General features: G+C 37.6%; 1 protein-coding gene across 1 annotated transcript in view; it reads left to right on the top strand.

The window, feature by feature from the left end:
- The first annotated feature begins 2,665 nt into the window (after positions 1 to 2,665).
- The window catches only part of stab1 (stabilin 1), a 44,651-nt gene continuing 23,605 nt past the window's right edge, over positions 2,666 to 23,711 (top strand). The window contains 32 exon segments of the mRNA XM_035520538.1: positions 2,666 to 2,952; positions 3,216 to 3,343; positions 3,438 to 3,553; positions 3,652 to 3,737; positions 4,048 to 4,117; positions 4,434 to 4,529; positions 6,517 to 6,627; positions 7,407 to 7,597; positions 7,849 to 7,979; positions 9,898 to 10,025; positions 10,193 to 10,263; positions 10,397 to 10,519; positions 10,640 to 10,774; positions 10,874 to 10,945; positions 11,145 to 11,258; positions 11,363 to 11,416; positions 13,000 to 13,080; positions 13,185 to 13,343; positions 13,545 to 13,607; positions 13,800 to 13,895; positions 14,139 to 14,225; positions 14,299 to 14,410; positions 15,033 to 15,219; positions 15,395 to 15,488; positions 20,814 to 20,972; positions 21,654 to 21,749; positions 21,899 to 21,994; positions 22,164 to 22,211; positions 22,397 to 22,524; positions 22,627 to 22,735; positions 22,828 to 22,905; positions 23,367 to 23,468. Of these exon segments, the coding sequence (XP_035376431.1) occupies positions 2,899 to 2,952; positions 3,216 to 3,343; positions 3,438 to 3,553; positions 3,652 to 3,737; positions 4,048 to 4,117; positions 4,434 to 4,529; positions 6,517 to 6,627; positions 7,407 to 7,597; positions 7,849 to 7,979; positions 9,898 to 10,025; positions 10,193 to 10,263; positions 10,397 to 10,519; positions 10,640 to 10,774; positions 10,874 to 10,945; positions 11,145 to 11,258; positions 11,363 to 11,416; positions 13,000 to 13,080; positions 13,185 to 13,343; positions 13,545 to 13,607; positions 13,800 to 13,895; positions 14,139 to 14,225; positions 14,299 to 14,410; positions 15,033 to 15,219; positions 15,395 to 15,488; positions 20,814 to 20,972; positions 21,654 to 21,749; positions 21,899 to 21,994; positions 22,164 to 22,211; positions 22,397 to 22,524; positions 22,627 to 22,735; positions 22,828 to 22,905; positions 23,367 to 23,468 (3,375 nt within the window). The 5' untranslated portion in view covers positions 2,666 to 2,898.

Below are 23,711 nucleotides of genomic sequence, written 5' to 3' on the forward strand. Positions count from 1 at the left end.
GCATATCTACTGTACAGACTTCACTCTGGAAGATTGTTTTCGCCCTGGTCCATGGTGTCTTTCTAGATTCCCATGTTCCTTTCTTTCATGTAAACCTTCACTTAGGATTTGCACATTTTTCAGCACTGCAGTTTTGTTTTTTTTTTTGCAAATCTATTATTCTATTATTTAATTGGTTCCCAATTACTTTTTTATCTTTCCAGATCTAGAGGTTCCTCTCATATTTTTTACAGATGTTCCTATAAACATTTCCTGCAGATTTGGCATCTTGTACAAAACACTGGATTGTCTCAGATGCTTCTTTACACACTATGTGCCTTGGGTTTTGCCTTCTATTACACACCCCTACTTCAGCTGATCTGGCATGTTACTACAGGTTAACAAGAATGGCAGAGAATCTCACAGTTAGAAATGCATGTCTGCAACCACGGGTTACTGGTCCAAATCCTAGGACCGACGCGATACTCTTGGTTGGTGACTGAGCTGTGTGAAGTGGAAGGTTATTAGTATTCTAGATACAACCAGTCTGCCATTGGACAAGGCACTTAACCCCTACTGCAGGTGGTGTTGCTCTGCTCCTATTGGAGTAGCAAAATAATAAATTTTCATCACACAATGGACAAAAAAAGTGCATCTTAAAATTAAGTTTTTAGTCTTACATTTTTCACACCATCGGTAAGACTTTTTTAATGTCAGCTACTTCTGCTTTTTATCAGCTGTACATTCCTTAGAGAGGGCTTATCTTTCCATGGCACCTCCTCTGTTTCTGTTCTCCCATGTCCTCTAGCTGTTTGAAACACTCTTTAACAGCTCATGCTTTGGAGTCTTTGGATGTACTCAAAGATGTTTTGTGACTTATTCAGGACAGTGGATTTTACCCTTTCACGGTCCCTTTCATGGTCCCTTTCCCACTGGTGTGCAGTCTTTGAATGTTGGATTTGGGTGAAGCACTCCATGCCTTGTGAAGAGTTTTGGGGTCTTGATATTGGTAGCTTTTAGTTCTTTTCTTGGACAACTTTTCTAACTAATACAACTAATATATTTATTGATGAATTGAACAATTATCAGTGAATTGATCAAATGTTGAAAAGATGAAAGGTGAAATGAAAGAGAAGTGTCCTGAATTTTGCAGAGTATTATATGTTGCAAATCAATAATTTAGTCAAGCTAACTTGATGTCCTCCTTTTTGTTTCAGCCATTATTCTCTAACCAGAAATAATAGCACTATTATGTCCCATTTTTACACCCAGCAGAACAATCCACAGTAATGTCAGTAATTGTGAAAAAACTATCAGATGCTAGTTACACTGCCAGGTTTTGCTCTTCATGCACATAAAAGTACTTAAAATAGTTGCATTTTGAATTTTAGTTCAGTTGTTTTGTACCATGGAAATGTATTTATGAAAACAGAAAATGTAGGAAACGTGTGGTATAGTCTGTGGTGTTTGAGGGTCTAGCATCGGGCATTGTTATTTTTGACCTCGTCACTTCCTGTTATTCCAGAGAAGACAGTCTGTTCTCTTTTGGAACAGCACAGAGTAATGTTCAGCTCTTATCAAATATATAGTTTTATTTCTTCATTAATTGTAAATTAAATATAAAATGTAAAAGTAAGCTGTTTTTATAAATCAGGCATTTTAACAAGCATAATAACACAACATTGTGACAATAGTATTCTCAGAGTGTCAAATTTTTTTTAATATCTAAATTGATATAATTTAGAACTTATAATTTTGTTATGTAATGGGCAAACCTTAAGCATAAGGATCTTCCAAATAGTTCTTCTACTTGGTCCACTATATATTAATAAATAAAGGGATGTTAATATTTTTGGATTATTAGATAATATTAGGATTATTATCATTTCAAAGATAATTCTCTATAGTCCTAATATACTCTATTGATAATATTAGTAATGACATTACAAAAATGTAACTTGGTTCGAAAAGGTCAACAATGCTAAAATGTGACCTTCAAATGCCTTTTGGCTGAGGATAGCATTTTATCTGTTTCTTGTTTGTATCTTAAAAAATGATGAATGTAACATTGAAATTCCAAAACAATGCCAGGAAAGGACTGTTATTTTGATGTCATAGTGTTGTGCGAAATTTTTGCATTCTCAGCAATTCCTCCATCAACTATGTATTTTTGTGTAATTTTTTCTTTTATGTTAATTTTGTATTTATGTTAATTTAGAACATAATAATTAAAAGCTGTTTCATTCATTCATGAACAAATGACTAAGTGTTCCAGATACCTATGATTCATCCCTGCAACACACACACTTTATGTAGTCTAAGTTACAGCTGAGTATACCACAAGTAATTCAGAAACTGATTCATCAGTTAAACAATGTTGTACTGATTGTCATCATTGACAAATTAAACCTTTAACAATCACTTTTGAAAATGGAGGTATTGTACAGTTTACGAAATATAACCCATCACTGTACTGGGCATTCTGATTATTTTTCTACACATCTCATAACATTACTTTTGCTAATTGAATAGATTTTTTTCCCCTAAATTTTGATGAACTTGCAGACCAGTCAGCTGATAAGTACGGATTTCCTAACAGTCATGTGAGAGATACAGCAGAGGAAATCCATTGATTTTCCTGTCAGGAAAGAATACTTTTTTGGACACCTCTCCTTCAAAACTGGTGTGGTCAGCTACAGAACCTCCCTCTTTTCACGTGAAGTGATCCAACACTGTTGCAGAAAAACCAGTGTTTCATGAAAACAAAATTCAGGTTGACAAATACAGGAGGTGATAAAAAATGTAAACTTTTCTCTCTTGACTCAAGATTGTAGCTGATCCTAAGGGAAGCTTGGATATTTTTCCTTGCATGTTTATCTTTCAGGATATTAGGCATCTCCTTGATCTCAGGAAGAAGGCATGCATTATCTTTTCTTTCTAGGACTCATGATACCATTTAGTTTACAAATTGTGGTAAGTTGAATTTCTCCACTAATTTCAGTATCTGAGGACTTCATGACTGTTTGGCATGAATGTTTATGGCTTCGTTCTTTCCAGGGAAAAAAAAAACACAGGAAGTTTATAGGTCAGACATTATAATCAAACCTAGTTTTTCTTTCCTGTACCTCAGTGCAATTTGAAGTTTTCTGATTTTCCTGCATCAAAGGTTATAAGATTTAACATGAGTGCAACTAGTCTCATGTTTCTGCACTTTCTGCTCTGGTGCTTTGTTTAAGGCTATCTCAAACCACTGCGATGAAGCACGCACTACACAGCCAATCACTGTTTGTACGTCTTGTGCTGCGGCACCTGCTGTGGTGTGCCCGCCAGGTTTCAGGAAGACCACAGTGAGCACTAAATGCCAGTAGGAGATGACGCCTCACGTGCCCCCTTTCCTATCTCTGTCAATTTGTTTGGAGCATATTGTGCCTGATTTCTCTGTCCCCTGATTTTTCTAGTTACTCAATATTAATTGGGGAACATCTGCAGATCCAGGCTGGATGCGCTCACTCTTGTGAGAAGGTCATCACAATCAAGAAATGTTGTTCTAACTTCTGGGGCTCTCTGTGCTTGCGTGAGTGTTTTATTTATTTGTTAATTTTTTTTGGAGACAAGCATTTCTGAACTGCATTGATGAACAGATGGATTTAAGATAGTGTTCCTTTTCCTCAGCCTGCCCCAGTTGGCAAGGGAGGCCATGTAATTGGCACGGTACCTGTGTGGATGGAGATTTGGGGAATGGCACCTGTGTTTGTGAGGTCTTTCAGTTTCCTAAAAATAGCTTTTATATAACTCAGGAGTTACTTTTTGTATCATCACAATTTATTAAAAGTACATTATAGTGAAATATTGTGAAATTTCTTATTATAAAAGGTATATAAAATAATTTTTTTATAAATCAAATAGACTAAGATTACATACCTTCTGCTAGACCATTATGGTTTGGTTATAAAGTGACCTCAGCACATGCATCTCAAAGTGCTTTTCAGTTCAGTCTCTGGTGTGTCCAGCTTTGATATATGGCGCACACAACAAATGGGACAAATGTATGACAGATTGTATTTTCAGGAGGGTTACACTGGTTTTGCCTGCCAGAAGTGCTTGAATGTGAAAGCCTATGGGGAACACTGCAGCTCAGGTTGGTGGATATTTTTAATGAGTGAAAATTGGGGCCAACACTGACTTTGAGTCAGTGATGTGTAATAGAGTTAATGCAATTAATGTACATGCTTTATGTACATGCTTGTCTGCCTGTGCTGTAAGTCTCTTTTTTAAAAATACCCTGTTATAAATAAAATCTATGTTTTTTAAAAAATATAAGAGCTACAGAAAAATGTAAATCTAAACTGACATATTGTTCTGGCTATATATTTTGGGCTATATGTAGTTTCTAGATGCCTGTGCAGTAGCAGTATATATACATGCCGCAGTGTTATCATACATCTTTGGTTTAGTATGTAGTTGTGTGCACGGAGAGTGTAATTCAGGCCCAGATGGAGACGGACAATGTTACTGTCAGCCACCATACTCAGGACCAAAGTGTGACAAAGGTAATTCTGTTTATTTCTCACTATTATTATATAATACCTTGACTTATCTATGGGGTGGGTCCGATTCTCTTAAATAAAGTTGCATTTTGGGGTAATTACATAATTAGTCTATTAGTCATAATGAGTCCAATCTGTTAGTCTTTGCGAAATGTAATTATTATATATAAACAAGTGATACTAGATACTAAATACAATTTAACAAATTCTTTAAAAACATTTTTACCACAAATGACATTGTTAATATTGTTCATCAGTAAGTTAACCAAGGAATTTATTCATAGTCTCAAAACAGCAGTTATCAGGCCTCTGCTGAAGAAGACTAAACTAGGTCCTATAAATGTTAACAATTCCAATATTACATTCTTAGAAAAGATCATTGAGAAGGTGGCATCTTTTCATTTACAAGATTACTAAACAGAATTGAACTAAATAAGACTTTTCAGCCTGAACAATCTTAAACTAAACCATAATACTGGTAACCTGTTTATACTGGTTCTTGTTGACCTTAGTATTTCATTTGACAAAGTTGACCATTGTATACTGCTAAAATGTCTAGAAGAAAGGGTTCACCTAACTGATATTGTTCTGAACTGGTTCCAGTTTTATCTGCCCAACCATGAGTACTATGTAGGGCTAGGTAAGCATGGACCTAAACACTATGTCCTATGTGCTTTTCTGTGGTGTCCCCCATGGGTCGCGTTTGGGTCCAACACTCTTTAATCTCTTTAATCTCTGTTGGCCAGAGTCATCAGTAATTACAATATTTTGTTTCATCACTATGCAGACTGCACACTGCATATATTTATTTAGCTGCTGATCCCCAGGGTAACATTGACTTGATATTTAAATGCCTAGAAGACATCCAGTACTGAATGGGTCACAATTTCTAGCAACTCAACAATGACAAAATGGAAATGATTATCCTTTGAGAATAGTCATGAGCGTATTGATGCAATAGCATATCTAGAGTCCTTACCAGTTAAATCCCAACATCATAACAATAACATTCAACATTCAAATTAACGACCTAAGCTTTAAACAGCATGTCTCTCAAACAACATTCTTTCATTTGCGTAACACAGCCAAGTATCCTCACAGCAACTGATAGTGAAAAGCTCATACACAGATTTGTATCAATTTGAACTACTGTAGTGTACAGCTAGCAGGACTCCCAAAGAAACCTATTTCAAGCTTACAGATAGTACAGGCCAGAGGCATGGCATGCATTTTAGGCATATTACACCAATTTGTAAATAGTTCCACTGGCTACCTGTGTCATTCAGAATCAGATTTTCAATTTCTTCTGCTGACTTTTAAGTGTTTACATGGTCTTGCCACTCTTTACATAAGCAGCATGACTGCTAGGCATATATCCTCAAGGGCCCTCGGTCAGCTGATAAAAACATGGTTGTGGTTCCAACCCCCCCACCAAAGAGAGCTAAGGCTCTGGAACTCTGGAACTTTCTTCCAGACAGTTTGAGGGCTCTTCATGATCTAAAAACATTCAAGAAGAAAGCCAAGGCCTTTTTATTCTGAAACGCTTTTATTCCTCTTTAATTTCCATGAATGAATATTATATACTCTGTAATATCTGTTGTTTGAACTTACACTTTTTATCAATCATTTCTTTTCTGTAAACCACTTTGGGAACTGTGTTTTTAAAAGTTATACATTTTATTATTAATATTATGTGTTATTACATTTACGGCATTTAGCTGATGCTTTTATCCAAAGTGACTTACAATTATGACTGAGTACAACTTGAGCAATTCAGGGTTAAGGGCCTTGCTCAGGGGCCCAACAGTGGCAATTTGGCAGTGGTGGGGCTTGAACCAGAAACCTTCCGAGTACAAGTCAAGTACCTTAACCAATGAATACCACTTATTAGTGATATTACTTTGAATAAGAGGATTCATATAGATTGTTATAACAACTATTGCTGTAGATTTTTACATTGTAAACAATTACTATTTATCTCTTTATTCAGTTACTGCCTCCTGTTCAAACTGCACTGCCTACTCCTACTGTAAGGGAGAGGGGCAGAATGCTATGTGTGAATGCCTACCTGGTTTTAAGAAGGTTGGACATATTTGTACAGGTGCCCTTTTTTTTTAACATGCTACATTTTTTCTCAATTTGCTATGTGACATGTGGTATGTCAGACTGAGCAAGTCTTATCATATGGGGCTTACAGACCCAGTATGTATTAAAAGTGAATTTCTCATACATTTTCAGAATACAGTGATTTTCTGATTTTTTAAATTGAAGCAAACAGAAATTGTCCTTGTAGCTAGCTTGATAAGAAAACAGATTTGACTTAAATATATATACAAACTAAATACACTGACATAGATTACAATTCATACATCTTTTTGTACTAAAAAAAATCATGATTTGACTTTAGAAAATATGAAAATGGTGCAGTTTGGTAGTAGGTCTAGTGTGTTATTATGGCATTGTCTGATAAGTATCCTGTAGAGGGAAATTCACATCTATAGTTACATTTGTTTTAAATGTTACTTGCTCTTCTATTCTCATTTCCATGTAATCAGCTAATATATAGCACTGGTCTATAGGCATATTATAATCATAAATTTCAGTGAAACACAAAAATCATATGTTTTTGTTTCAAACACTGGTTTGGCTTTGTAGATTTGTTGCCAAGCTTTTTGAATTGCCAAGAAAGTTGCCAAGACTGTTCTAATGCAAACGTACTCTTTAAAAAACTAATAAAATCACAACCTGCAGAACCAGTAGTGCTCTAATAACAAACTCAGTTTGATTAAATGACTAAAACGATCAATGTATCCTGTAGCACACTGTCTTCTGTTTCTTGCCACAATAATTGTATTGATGTCACTCTAATCCAAATTTCAGGCATCTGCTTGCCGAATGTATGTGATGTGAATGCAGAGTGCTCTTACAAGGAAAGAGGGCAGTTTCAGTGCAAATGCAAAGAAGGCTATGAGGGAGATGGTGAACTCTGCACCCCAATCAACCCCTGCTCACAGAATAATGGAGGATGTCCATCTAATTCCACCACCTGTGAATACACAGGTCCAGGGAAGGTGAGCTTTGGGTCTGTATTCAGACTATTGCAAAACACTTGTAATAGCACATAATCCTCAGATACACTGTTCTGCACATGAGAAAATCAAATGAACATCCTATATGATATATACATATATATATATATCTGAACAAGCATGTATTATGCTTCCATGAACTCTTATTTGGGCAGTGATGGCCCTTTAGCGCATAACATGATAATATGCTTGCCTTCCACTTACAACAAGACCATGTCCATTTCTGACCTCAGGCTAGATGTGTGTGCATGAGTGGAATGGAGGGCTCAAACCCTGCTGCTGGCTGCAGGCTAAGGTCCACCTGCACCACAAGCACATGTCATAGGAGTGCGCGATGTGAAACCAGCCAAGACGGAATAGCTAGGTTTGTCATATCCACGTGTTTTCTTTCTGTTTTGTAGTGCCATTTTCAGTTCTTTATATTTTAGGTTCACACATACTGGAGGTGCAGTATGTGTGAAACGCTGCACTTGATTATAGGCACCTTCTGCAGAACACATGTGATGTAGGTCAAGGGAACCAGTGTTGATTAAATCCATTCATTTGGAATGCCCTGCAATGTTATCAGACAGAAGACATTATGTGTGTTTCATTGTTTCTCTTGATAGCTGGGCAGTTAGATAGTTCATTAGTTTGTTAATGTGGCTAGCAAATTGTACTGAACTCTATGTAATGTTAACCCTATATTTTACACAAATAATTCACTAGAGCCAATTTACTTGAGGAAAACTAGCTAATATTAGCTAACTATGTAAATGATAACAAGCTAAACTTGTTTGATTTGGCAACTTTTCTGAAGTGGTTACTTTCATATCATTCATAGTTGTCAGCAAAAAATGTATGAAATATTAGTAGCACTTAAACACAATAGTGAACTTAACACACAAGTGAACATAAGTGACATATTCCTAGTTATTTGCTGCTCTTGGGTGATTAACCATCCAACTGGCTCAATTCTCTAGAAGATCCTGATGATACAAGGAAATATTGATGGGTAAACTTTAGTGTCTACATCCTGCATAGTGATAAACTATTATACACCATTATTAACCATTATAACCCTGTACAGTTTGAATTTCCCTTCAAAGTGATCATCTTCACTTCCTTTAAAATGGCCAAACTCCTCTGTAGTCTACTTTGCAAGGAACCACTAGTGATTGGAATGCACTGATAGAAACAAATGTTTTATTTTTTTTGTCCTTGGCTTTTGATGAATTCAGCTAAGCACTGCCCATGATTTTTGTGCTATGATAGATTTTTTGCTTATTTGCATAATACACAAACCTACAGATCAGGTGAAATTCTTGTCAAAAATTGGTGTCAAAATATTCACAAGACGCGTAACCTAAAAAATTATCAAAAAATTTACATTTCATTGATAATTGATATAATTGTCACATGCCATTGTTCAGTCATGTGTGGAGTCAAAGGGTGGAGGTTTATTTACTTAAACAAAGGGTGTAGCTTTATTTACTTAAACAGCTGCTTCGTCTGTCTGAAAGGCTTCATCAATTTTTATGAAGTTTGAAAGACTTATACTGCTATTGACTGAAGTAACTGACTAAAATTGGCAGGGTTTGTAAATAGGGATCACTATAATTTCTCAGTAACTGCTGGGCTGATCAAACTGAAATTTTGTTTGCTGCATCTGTGGACGAGTTGGATGAAGGATTAATAAGCATGATTCAGTAATTGAAAAAACATGGCCATCATTAGCCAATACATTTTAAGCAGGCTTTTGTTGGGCTTAACATTGGCCAATCTGCACGAAACTTGAATGGTTTGTACAGGGAGTTTCAACAAGCATATACAATTTCATGTTTAAATAGCTTCCTTGTAAACAGTTACCAAAATATTTTGACATGTGCAAAAGACTGAATACTCACTAATTATCAAAAACATATTGGCATTTGTTGACAATGCAAGACCTTTTGTCAAATATAAGTAATATGACTGCTGAACTGCTGTTTATAAATCTGAGCAAATCTACTGGTTTTAAAAAATAACATGTCTGAAATGCAAAACCCCAAAACAAATCACAGAAACTCGTGACCCTACACCATTGTGAGGTGTGATCATGTACGAGCCAATACGAGCATATGTTGTAACATACGGGGTAGAAGATGAACTGGGTCTGCTTAATGTTACATTGTGTAATTTTACAGTAATACCACTACTTGTAAATGTTAAACTGTAACCTATGGACCTTGCGCCAGTGTAGAGCTGAACTCTACTGGGGGAAGGTTGAAAGCTGCAGCTCTAACTGCCATTTTCACTTTTAGGTGCCTTTGCGACCTTCATCAGATAATGGATGGGAAACGTTGCTATGGTAACATCATGGAGCGAGTTTTGGAGCTGGACAGAGAGGGCAGCCAGTCAGGAAAACTCACTGGAAGCATTGCACTGTTCGGTACTACTTTTAAGATTTGGCATGTTTTCTCAGAATCTCAGTGGAACTGTAGGCTTGGCAAGGTTTCTCGAAATCTCAGTGGAACTGTAGATGTATGTTATCAGAAGCAACATGATCAAAGCAATGTAGCTTCTTTGAAAGTTTATTTATTTTCCTTTTTTTTGCAGAGAAAAATTGTGAGTTAATTTTAAGCAAGCATGGACCATTTACTGCTTTCATCCCAGTGAATACATCACAAGTAAGAAAAAAGTTTCAAAAGAAAAACTGCATAAGTCATAGTTCCTCTTTGTCCAGTTCTTTATTCATTCCAGACTGCTTCCTTACTGATTCAAGCACAGTTTTATATATCCATGGGTAAATTCTACTATCAGGCCAGAAGAGGAGAAGCCATATGTAAGAATCACCTCATCCTCGGGCAGCTACTTTACAAAGATTTGGAAGGCAAGGACTTATGGACATATGCAGGAGAAATGATCAGATTTAAAACAAACAAGGTGACTTAGGTTTAGGACATGTTTTATTTCTCTGTACATATGGTTTACTCTGTAAATATGGTTTACTCTTTACCTATTTTTTGCTATGATTTAATGCCTGATTTATGCTTGTGTTGTCAGCAATTCATTGCAAAAAAGGATCCAGATTCATTGTTTACGATCATTGAGAGTGATATTCCAGCATCCAATGGAATTATTCATATAGTTGACAAGGCATTCACATTTGCTAGTATGGACACTTCAAACAATGCTGAGGTAAAATTAGGATTCAAATTATGTTTCAGTTATTTTGTTTAGATTGATAAATGAGTGGCATTTTCAGTCATCTCACTCATGTTCTATTATACATTGTAGTTTTCTTCAAAGACCATTGGGGAGATTCTCACAAAAGATGACAGATTCAGTCGATTACTTTCACTGGTAGATGTGAGTATCTTCTCCTTTTTCCTGAATGCTTGGATGATTGGGGTATTCAGCCTCATCCAGTCACATTTTCCTTCACTCTTTATGATGCAACAATTTACGTCGTTTCAAATAAAATGTGGTGCATAGTCTAATGGTTCTTTCTAATTCAACTGAAGCTTTTACAGAGTTTGTTACAGAATTAAAAGATACTATATTACAGAACTGTGGAGCTCCAATGCCACTCAGTGGTCCTGGACCACTGACAGTGTTTGCCCCAAGCAATAAAGCAGTGGACAGGTCCAGGGATGGCAGTCTTATATATATGTTAACTGATGTAAGTAATATTTTAGGTCAGTCAATATCAATGTAAACATATTTGCTTAGGGGAATGAACATGATCAATTTATAGGACATTTCACATGCATGTTTCTCCCCAAGGCCAAGCACAAACTTCAGGAGCTTCTGAAACATCATATGTACTCCAAGGCAGCAGTAAGGCATTTTTTGCTTTTTACCATTTAAAGGCCATACAGAGTTACATTATCCGTTATATTTTTTTCCTGTTCTTTAGCCAGTTTTCCTCAGGATATAGTTGCCAGCTGCTCCAATTACAGCTTTCTCTACAAGCACGAATAAGCAGTACCAGCCAGCTGATGTCTATTCTTTCATGTCTTTCAAAACTGCAGCCGTACTGCAGTGTTATCAGCTGATCTGAGACTGCACTACTGAGCAGTCTGTTCATGCTCCATGCAGTGCTAAATGGTCACCTCTGCCACACAGTTATGCAAGCCTGACTGAAATGTCATTTAGTGACAACATAGCACTGCTTGTTTTGTGTGTTTTTTGAGAGACATTTTAGGCTGCCCATATGATGCCATGAAAGAGTATTTGCATATTTACCACATTTAATTTAATTTAACTGCATCAAGCCACAAAGATAAGTAGGATTTGAACGAACACAAGGTTTCTAAATGATAATTTCATGTATTGAAGGAAAATGGTTGTGCAACATTAACTAGTCCATGGTGAAAAAGCCCTTAATTACTAGATCAAACATTTAACCAAGTTTAGTTGATAATTAGGATCAGTTACATTAGAGACAAGTTCTATTACTGCCACCCTGGTAAATCTAAACATCACTTTTTATGGAACTTTAAATAACAATGTGAAATAGGCCAAAAGCTCACAAAAAGTAGCACTCTATGACGTTATCAAACATAATTCAGAACAGATGAGTAAGAAAGTTATTTAAATATATCAGCCTGCAAAAGGCTACAAAACCATTTTTAGGCTCTGAGTCTCCAGGAAACCATATTGAGAACTAGTTCTCCAAATGGAGAAAACTGCTGAATTTTTCTAGAAGTGCCCTGACTACCAAAGTTGCTTCAAAGCACAGCAATGATTCATCTGGGATGTCACAGAAGAACCCAGAAGAACATCTGAGGAACTTCAGGCCTCACTTACCTCAGATGACACCAGTGGTCATGACTCCACCTTTAGAAAGAGACTAGGCAAAAGAGGTAGCTACATGACAAAACCCACTGCTAACCAATACGAACATAAAAGCTAAAATTACATTTGCAAAAAACAAACAAAAAAACCCCAACTTGAGCACCCAAGCTATTTGAAATAATGTTGAATGGACTGATTGGTCAAAAGTCCTGCTTTTGATATGCTCTGGCAGGACCATCAATGGGCACTGCTTGAAATCTAAAAGGTGGCACATTTAGGAGGCAATCCATTTTTAACATTGGTTATATATGTGTGTTGAAAAACCTTTTCCTTCAGTAAATCAAACGATCATTCAAAAATGATTTGTGTTTCTGAATGTTGTACTTGTCTTGTATTTTCTATAAGTATGTCAAACCATTTAGTATGAAAAATATATAGAGGAAATCAGAAAAAAAAATACAGGAAATAATAAGAAGAAACTTTTTTTTACAGCGCTGTTACAGTGGTTTATTGATGTCTTGTACTCCTGTGGCTTGAACAACAGTTTGCTTAGTGCTGTTCTATATATTTAAGGCACCTATAAGAGTTACCATAAAAAGCTGCAGTGCATATCTCTGTCCTAGGTTACTGTGGATCAGCTGGTTCTTATGACTGAGATTCAAACCCTGGCCCATCAGGTTTTGAAAATCACTGTTCCCGGTGATGTAAGTGACTGCATCCATTTGTTGTTTAGCATGAATGAGTTGAAAAGTAGTTTCAAGTGTGGCTTTGTGGTCTGATAAATAGTTTTCCCTTTATTTGCCCTCAGGGAAGAGTGTTACTTGGTGAAAAAGGGATACCTTTTGAGTCAAAAGACATAGTGGCATCCAATGGGATCATTCACATAATAGATGGAATTCTTGTGCCACCTTCCATCATTCCGATTATGCCGCATCGTTGTGATGTGAATGAGACTGTGATTGTTACGGTATGCAAAAGAATTTGTGATAAGTGTAGACCTATATATTATTCACTAGTAGACAGTGGCTAGTTCAGTATAAGCTTCTCAAAATTATTTCCTACACTTGCTGACAAGGCTATTCATATTTCTTATATCATGACCGTAAAAGCTGTCCGTACTGAGATGGTGCTTCACTATGTACATAATATTTTTAATGCTGTTTTTCAGAGTCCCTGTGTAAAATGCAGCTCTATTTCAGAGTCACAGTGCCCACCTGGAAGCATTGAAATGGTACACTATGGAATACTATGAAAAGATTCTTTAAAATTTGATGGTTATGGAAATTATGTTGAAAAAAAAAATTAATTTGGTATATTTCACAGGAATTCTTACTCCACTGTAAAATAAATATCTGCTGTTTAATGCAGCAGTTGACTGCTGTTCCATGTGTGAAAGCATGTGTTCCCTCTCCTGTCCTGTTAGCCTCGTCTTAAAGACTGTGAACCCCCTCCTGATATGCACTCGAGAGGTTTCCTCACCATCCCAGGGTGTGCAAAATACTGCAACAGAACACAAATGGTAGGAGAAAAGCCAAAGTCAAGTCAAATCGTTTTTGTCATTTAATTGGCTTAGTTATGAACAAAGACAGCTTGAGTATAAAGTTTCACCTATACACTGCAGCAAAATTAACAAATTTTTAATTCACCGTCCCATACCCATGGAGCATGTGTTTTTTTCATATTGTCTGTAATAAGTATATAATTGCCTGCTGGTAGTATGGCAAGTAAATCAGTTCTGTCGAACGACCGATTTGTGTTTTAGAGGGCAGAATGCTGCAGAGGATTCTATGGGCCAGACTGTAAACCTTGCATTGGAGGATTTCAGCACCCATGTTACGACAATGGCACTGTGAGTAAACTTGCCAAGTTTAAAATGTGCAGATGAATAAAAGTGCCTACATCCAGTCTGGTGTTGTCCTTAGTGTTCCGATGGCATTCATGGAGACGGCACCTGCAGGTGTAATCCTGGATTCAAGGGAATTGGTTGCCATATCTGCTCAGACCCTAACAAACATGGAAAGAACTGTGACCAAGGTGAGAATCCCATTTAAACAAATCATATTGTGGTTGTTGGTTATGGCCATTAATTGCAAGGGATATGCAAACAACTACTAAATGTCAAAATTGTATTTATGATCAGGATATTATGGTTTCCTGTATATGATTATATGATCTATATGATTCACCAAGTATGTAAACACATTTTAATTGAAGCAAACATTCTGCACTGTGACTGTTTCATTTTAAATTGGAGTTAATAGCTAAAACTACAAAAATTGTATCATTGCCTAATTACTTACAGATTACATTGTTTGAATGAGGCAGGTAATGGGACTATGAAATGTACTTATTTGGTTTTAAAAATACCAATATAATAAATAAATAAATAAATAAATAACACCAAATCATCAATATTGTATTGTGAACCTTACATCAAAATATGATATAATTGGCCAATTGTAATACATTCACATTTAAGTAAAAATATCAATAACTATTTATCAACATATCACTGTAGCATTCAATTTGTATGCAGTGCCAATTTTGGCTGTGCTGTCCAGCTATCCATTTTGTGTTTTGATGATGATCCTCTTATGATGAAGTCATAATTTGGCCACTGCTATATATGTGCATGTGTGTGCATACACTCCTGCAGATTGCCATTGTGTTCACGGGGTGTGTGACAACAGGCCCAACAGCCTGGGGGTGTGCCGGAGGGGTTCCTGTCACCCGGGATACTCTGGGGAGCTGTGTGACCAGGCGGCCGCGCTATGTAGTTCGGATGGCGCTTACACACACTGCCACATCCACGGTTACTGCAAATATTCTGGCGACCAAATGACGTCAGTTGCATCGATGCAAACATTTTTATGTCCAATTTTGCTGTGACCCATGCAGAAATCACACATAGCTAACCAAACGTTTGTGTATTCCATTGTTTGGATTTGAGTGTATTTTTCATGTTTTTAGTTGCCCTGCAGATTGTAGTGAATGTCCTTTTTGTGATGTTTTATGCAGGTGTGTCTGTGGGCCAGGATATGAGGGGGATGGTTATTCATGCACTGAAGTGAACCTCTGCCTGAAACCTGAACGGGGGGGATGCCATATAAATGTGAGCATCTATCTATCTATCTATCTATCTATCTATCTATCTATCTATCTATCTATCTATCTATCTATCTATCTATCTATCTATCTATCTATCTATCTATCTATCTATCTATCTATCTATCTATCTATCTATCTATCTATCTATCTATCTACACTTTGTTTTTCACTGCCTTTTTGTGATGCTGGTCTTGATATGACATTAAATATAAGAATGAACTTATATATAAATATAATCATATGATTTGCAGCTAGTTGGTAGCGTACAGATTTCAAGTGTTATTTGTAGTAGTATAAATTACATGATTACACAGTTAAAATTTTAGTTTTCACAATTGTATACATGTAATGCACTTAATGCACCTATACTATGATAGAACAATTGCTGGCACACTTCCAAAAAAGGAACTACTCACATATTATTTTTGCTACCATACAGTAACTCTAATTCAGGGCTAACAAAAATCTATATAATAATTTCTCAGAATTAGTCCTCTTCTATAAACTGGCATTTTTAGCTAAACTTTCTATTCTTCTCCTTTTTCCCTCCATAAAACCTTGTCATTAAACTGGCTCTCCAGGAACTCCTCTGTCAGACCATAATGGCTTCCTGTTTATAAACCCAGTTTTCCAGTGATTCATAGGTCTGTGGCTTGCAGTGTTAACTTTCTCACAGTGCTGTTGTGTAGTGAAGATGTTGACTGCTCTAGACAATGAAAAATCTAAGAAGTCAAATAAATAAATAGATAAACAAACAAACAAACAAACAAACAAATAAATAAATGGACTGATAGCAGTCCTGTAATGCAGACATGCTTGGCAATAATAATGATAATAAACTTTACTTGTTTACTTATATAAATAAACCCGGATTAAAAGTGCTTTATAGAAAATAAATGCAAGGTGGGCTCGAACCCAGGTCAGCTAGGTGATGACACCAACAGCCTACGGCAACCCTGCTGCACTTGGGAAAACCAAACTAAAATTTCTCAAACAAAACCAGAAAATGGAGAGGAACTTGAATGGCTAAGGGAAGCCTCGGGAGAGAGACAGACTTGAGAGGGAAAACTGGAGAGGGGAGGGGACGTGTAAAAATATGGACACCCTTGCAGACAAGAAGTGAGGTGTAGCACGAGGGCTCACAGACCTCAATACCTGAAGTTACCGGCTAGGAGCTTGGCTCAGAACTTGTTAAGGCCCCGGTAGTCTATACAGGGGTGTAACCCACCGTCTTTCTTCCCAACAAAAAAAAAGCCCCGCACCAGCCAGGGAAGCACATGGCCGGATGAATCCTAGGGCTAAGGCTTCCTGGATATATTCCTCCATTGCCTAATGTTCAAGCCCCAAAAGGGAGAACAAGTGGCCTCTATGGACTGGAACCAGGGAGGAGGTTTATGGCCATGTCGTATGGCTGGTGGGGGGGCAATAGTTGGGCCTTCTGTCTGCTAAATGCTTCCCTAAGGTCCCAATATTCCTGGGGGACTCAAGACAGATCCAGACCAAGGTTTGGGTGGCTGCAGGCAGGAGGTCTGACACGTCAAACCCCATGACAGACCCGACCGGCTCTGCCAGTCTACCTGAAGATTATGTCACTGAAGCCAGGGGTACCCCAAAATCAGTTGCAAGTCAGGAGCATAGATAATGTAACAGTACAAAGTGTGCTCCGACTCGCATCGTGACTGTTAGTCTGATGACTAACAACCCCTGGGTCAAGGGACCGGCAGCAATGGGTAGGGGTTCGTCCAGTGGGACCAGTGGCAGGGCTAACTTGTTGGCCAAAGTTACCCACTGCCCCAGAGTGCCTGGAGACGTGTTTCAGATGTTCCCCAAGCCATTGTGGTGCTGAGGAACAACCCCTGAGCTCCCTACCCTGGCGGATTGTGGGGTTCCATCCACTCTTGGCTGCCACAGTGTGGAATTCAATCGCATTCACCGCTCTTTTCCCCTGACATATATTAAGGAGACGGGAAATCATCTCCCCTTCAGTGACTGGATGGTTGAAAGTCCGCTTAAGGGAAGCATTAAATTCTGCTGCAGTGGAACATATGTCAGTTTGGTGCTCCCAGACTGGGGTGGCCCATGCCAGAGCCCACCCAGTCAGAAGGGAGATGATGTACGCCACCTTTGCTTGCTCTGTGGGGAACCAAGCATTGAAGGAGGAACCCCCTACCACCTCACCAGTATAGCACTCGGGGCAGGGAGCAATGGCTCTGAATGGGAGGTGGGCAGCCTCTGCAGCCCCAGCTACCTCCACACTAGGAGCAGCTGGAGGCACTGGTGTTTGTGTCAGGAGGTCTGTCAGGGCCTGCAACTGAGAGAGGATCTGTCACCCCCTGATTAGTCAGATCTAACTGTTGAGCTGGGTCCATGACTGGGTCTTTCTGGGCTCAAACCCAGGTCAGCTAGGTAATGACATCAACAGCCTACTGGGTGAGCAACCACACTCTAACAATGGTGGGCCTGTGTGCAGAACAGTTAGATCTTGGATCAGGTAAAACAAAAGGAAAAATCTAAACACCACACCAAGCGTGGAAAAAGGGAGAACAAAGGACGCCACAGGAAGAAATGGCAACCTTGATGCACTGGGGAAAACCAAACTAACACTTCCAAAACAAAACCAGAAAATGGGGAGGAACTTGAATGGTGAAGGGAAGCCTCGGGAGAGAGACAGACCCTGCAGGAAAAACTGGAGAGGGGAGGGGACATGTAAAAACATGGACACCCTTGCAGCACAGAAGTAAGGTGTAGCGCAAGGGGGAAACCTGCAGAGGGGAGGGGACATATAAAAAAACAAACACCCCCACAGACAAGAAGTGAGGTGTAGCATGAGGGCTCACAGACCTCAATACCTGAAGTTACCAGCTAGGCGCTTGGCTTGGCTCAGAACTTTGGCAAAGACCCAGCACTGAATGACTGGGTCACTGGGCTTATATAAGGTCTAGCCCAGCTGTTGGGTGTTAAACCTGATTAGTAGCGTGCCTGACTTGAGGCCTCCCTCTGGTGGCCGGAGGGGGCCTCGGCCTGGTACCAAACCTTACAATAAAAGATGAATTTAAAGAAAGGTATAAGATAAAAGAAAAGATATCACACACTACATAATATAAAAGTTCAGCATATAAAATATAAAATTCTGTAATTAACCGTAAAATTTTAAATGAGTAAAGAAAAGATAGAGTAAAAGCAGAGCAGTCTAATTTTAGGCCTTCCAGAATAAAAAGGTCATAATATTCTTTTTGAATGTATTTAAATCAAGAGCCCTCAAGTTGTTTGGAAGAGAGTTCCAGAGTTTGGGACCATGGCAATAGAATGCAGCCTCAGCACTCTTTAGTGAGGTGGTGGGAACCACCAGCATGTTTTTATCAACTGATCTGAGGTTCCCTGAGGGTACATGATACTAGTAATTGTACATATACACAGAATAAAATGTAAAATATCCTATGCCATTAGAGCTCCACTAGAGCTTCACATAGGCCCCTCCTTACACTCTTAATTCCAGAAACCACAACAATGTGAGCTCTTCTCAGGGGTCATCATGTAGTCACCTCCCTTTATTGGTGTTAAGCCCATGACACCTTTAGAAGGCTCAAAAGTGAGATCTGGCATCCCAGCATCAGCCCCTCCAAGTTCACTTTTAAAGCAAGCCGCACCTCTTTAAGTATTATGTCACTAGAAAACAGCCCGTAAAATCCATGATGCCTCCCAATGACTAAAACCATACCCAGCCCCACTGGCACTGTTAATACATATTCAGTGCCACCAGTTCCAAATGGATTTTACCTATCATTATCAGCAAGCATTGCACAATACAGCAGGTCCATCCTGTCCTCCTCAGTGACTAAAGCAGGCACTGTTAATACATGCTCCATGCTGCCATTTCCATCTGTGCCATTTACACAATGACACAACAACTTCAGCCACTCCACCTTTATGGTGCATTAACCCAACAAGTCTGAGCTCTCCTTATCCACTCCTTAACCACTGACTAGCCCTTTAAGCAACTTCTAATAACTCCTTCACAGCTACTCTTAACTTATAGCCTCTAAGGCTGAACTGCACAAGCAATGATGTGGAGGACGTAACTACAAATCCCTTAACACCTATATCTATTACACGTGCCTGCCACGAACGTTTTCTCACCCACTTTCACTGGCGTTCTCCCTCAGTCTGTGTACCTCAGCTTTTTCCTTTCAAAAACATCCACTGCATCCTCAAATGGAATTGTTAACTCTATTAAATAAACTATTCGTTTACTTAGAAAAAGATGTCACTGAGCTATCTGTAAAGTACCACTTCAAAATAATTTTCTTAATAGTTTTAAAACTGACAAGCACAAGGAATATAAAGAAAACACAATCGTTTGAGATACCAAGATCAAGTATATTTGACATTTTCATCTCTAACCCTAATTTACAAAAGGTGTGCATATGCAAATACTGGCAAATTTGATTAAACTGGCAAAAGCTAATCTACTAACAGGGTCTACAGTAGAATGTTTTTCAAATGAGCAAAATGAGACGAATAGTGAATATTCAATTTGGAGCATTTCTGTGCAAAATAGGGCAGTGTCAGTGCAAAATAGGTTAATTAAGTCCCACACTTTGTGACTTCTGCTATTGTGATGAGAAGGAAACAACGAGAAAGGAGAATACACAGAGTATTCTAAATTGGATCTGACCAAAATAATTAAGATATATAGCTTAACTAGCCATGTCACTTTAGTTTTATTCTATGTTAATTTTTCTGTTGTTCTTCACCTATCTTCTTCTATACTGTCTTAAGCTCCTTAAGGTTTGTTTATGTTTTTAGCTACTGTATTGACTTTAGTCATTTATTTAAAACACATCCTAACTATATGTGTAATTTATTGGAGTGCCCACACAAATTAGCACTCTTTATTTGGGATCTAAGTAAATCAGCACCTCACCTTGAATTAAACCTCTGGTATCCTAGCAAACAATCCGTAAAACTATATTTGAATCATTTTAGGAGTGACTCCTCAAATTGTCCAAAATACAATGTCACAGTCAGCCCTGGCATTAGGTGGGGTTAAGTGCATTGCCCAAGGCCTCAGTAGTAGAAGTATCATAAAAGTAAAATAGTAGTATTATAGTATTCTAATAGTACTATTATAGGAGTATAAAATAGTGATTTTTTTACATGAGAAACCCATTATCTTCTATAGCTATTTAACTATTATGTTTAGCTCAGTCAGCCATACTCCTGCAGCTAAAGTTATTTTACTGTAGCTATTTTATGGCAGTATAGTCTGTTTGTGGATATCTTTGCACACATATCTGCTCCAGTCACCCCAGGCACATGTGTTTTGCAGGCTCAGTGTGTGTATGCGGGTTCTGGAAACTTGTCCTGCGTGTGCAATGAGGGGTGGACAGGTGATGGCATCTTGTGTGTGGAGGTCAACAACTGCTTGATGGAGGATCGTGGTGGCTGCCATGTACATGCTGAGTGCACACCCACTGGGCCAAGCCAGGTAAGGTTCAAATACTTTACCTTTAATAAAATGTTTATGATTTTAGTTTTATTTATTTATTCTACAAATTTTACAGTCAGTGGAGGCTACAGTGTCCCAAGCACATATTGGAACTTCAATCTGGGTTGACATAATATTTTAATACATTCAGTCTTATTATTTAATTATTAATTATTTGCAGCATTATTAAAGCAGATATACAGAATGCTCATATATTATACTTAATATATAAATACTTACTTATCAGAAAAACAAATTGTAAAAAAGTGCACAGTATAATAAAATGCCTTCAGGCTATTCTCATGTAAATGAAATCACAGTAGAAAAAAAAGTGCCTAAGTATCATTACAGTAATATGTAAGTGAACTTTAAGTATGAACTTTAACATCCTTGTAGTATTCATCTGAGTCTGTTTGAGTTTAGTGTTAGAGTGGAAATTTAAATAATATAAATATATAAATAATAGATAATATGAAGTGCAGTAAGCTACAAGATCAAGGAGAGGCTAGATCCAACAACTGTTAAAATGTAAAACGTTAATTAATAGTTAATATGCTAACCTCCACTTCTACATTGCTCACACCTGTAATCTTTTAGATTTATGAACATTTGACTCCTTTAAAATTGTTTTGGGCCAAAACCAAATTACCAGTTACATTTTACTTATTACCTTGTTTCCAGAATAATTGTGAATGCAAAAAAGGTTACATGGGAGATGGTCTTATATGTCAGATTGTTAACCCCTGCTTGGAAGCAAATGGAGGCTGCCATTCACTGGTTTGTACACATAGTCATTACATACTCAATTTGACTTGACTTGCATTTTTTAATCACATGCTCTACCAAAATTTGATTTCAAGCTGAACTGTCATACCCTAGGGGTTTTAGAGTAAATAATAAGTTTTTTGGGTTTTTTTTTGCAATAGGCAGCATGTGAATTTAAAGCTAATGGAACACACACATGCACGTGCCCTGCAGATTATGAAGGAGATGGTATCTCATGCTATGGCAATATACTTGTGGTAAGTACCTTCTGAAACTAGTGAATCAATATTCAACAAAGAGATTAGAAATAAAATAGCTGACTTTTGTTCAGAATTGCTAGTTTGTATATTAATATTATATGGTGGAAAGGAAGCAAGGAAAAAGTAATAAAAAAGTGCTTAATCTAATGTCCTTTTTTCTTTTTAGGAGCTAGATGGAAACTCAGATTTCTACCATTTTAACCACTTCGTACAAGTAGGCAGTTTCACTTATTTTACTCTTGAATAAGTGAGTGCTGAAACAGTGTCATAATGACTCAAGCCAAACATCTATACTGTCCCAAACATTGGCACTGTTCCATACTACACTCCAAATGCCTGCACTGTTCCACACTACTCTCTAAATATCTGTTCTTTGTCCTATACTACTCTTACCTCCAGAGGTACCAAGTGATTACTGCAGACAGCAAAGTGACTGCTTTGGTTCCTTCTGCGGAAGCTTTCAAAAACCTGAGTAACTCAGAGGAAACTTTTTTGTTCGACTTTTACCGAATGCCTCATTTTCTCAAGTAAGGCCTCAACTTATCATAATGCATATAATATGATATTTGGGGGTGGAGGATGGGCAACCACCCTGTCAACTCATCTTTTTGTGTGTGCTTTCTTTCCAGAGCTCACTTTTTGGACGGTATATATTCTTATGATGATTTGAAGAAGCAGGTCAACAAAATGGTCCCAACCAAAATCAGGACAAAATGGTTGATCACGAACAAAAATGGGGTAACTTTTTCAAATGAGACAGATTGCTGCTGGCATGTTTATTTTGCTCCATTGCTGAAGTGTGTGTGTGAGTCAGTGTGCTCTGATTTCAGGAGCTCATGATCGGTGATGCTGCCATTCTTGTCCAAGATATCAAGGCAACTAATGGGTACATTCACATCATCAACACGGTAATTATTTATAATCATATATCCTCCAGTCTCTAAGTCTAAAAAGCTGATTTTATGTGCACTTTATAAAACATGCTGTAAAGTGAATTCTAACATCATTATAGTATATAATTTAATTTTAAATTGAAGAATAAATACTAAATATTTAATTTTAAACTACATAAATTCATAAACAAAATTTATGATGCATAAATATTGTGCGTATACTTAAGAACAGTTGTTTTTATACCAAAGCAACTTCTTTCAGAACACTTTTTTTGGGGTCTAGAGTTGTGTCAATGCATTTTAGAGCAGGGATTCTTAACCACTCATAACCATTATCTTTACGATACATGAATGTTAAACTAACCACATCTAATTATCTTTAGCATTTTGAATACTAATCATTTGTTTCAGAGTATGAGCTTGAGCTTGCAAACACAGAAAAGCTGTTTTAAATACAACATATTTCATATCTGAAGGTTCTGAAACCCCCAGTTTCTGACTTCCCACCACCACCCCCTGATCTGATGGAGGTCCTGAATAAAACTCCCTCATTCAGCCTGTTCAGACAAGCAGCACTGGTAATTGCCACCTAATTCATACATAGCACTTTACATGACAATGTTTATTAGATCACGGGGTTTTGAAACCCTGTCCTGGAAGACCAGAGCAAGGTGCATTTTAGAGTCTGCCCTACTCTAATGCAGCTGTTTCACCTTTTAAAGGGATTAGTAATCAAATAATTAGTTGAATCAGTTGAAGCGGTTAGACCATAGGCCATGCAGAACTGCAAATTAACAGAACTGTATTTTTAATAAAATAAA

Source organism: Electrophorus electricus, chromosome 20 (assembly GCF_013358815.1).
Source record: "Electrophorus electricus isolate fEleEle1 chromosome 20, fEleEle1.pri, whole genome shotgun sequence".
NCBI classification, from domain to species: domain Eukaryota; kingdom Metazoa; phylum Chordata; class Actinopteri; order Gymnotiformes; family Gymnotidae; genus Electrophorus; species Electrophorus electricus.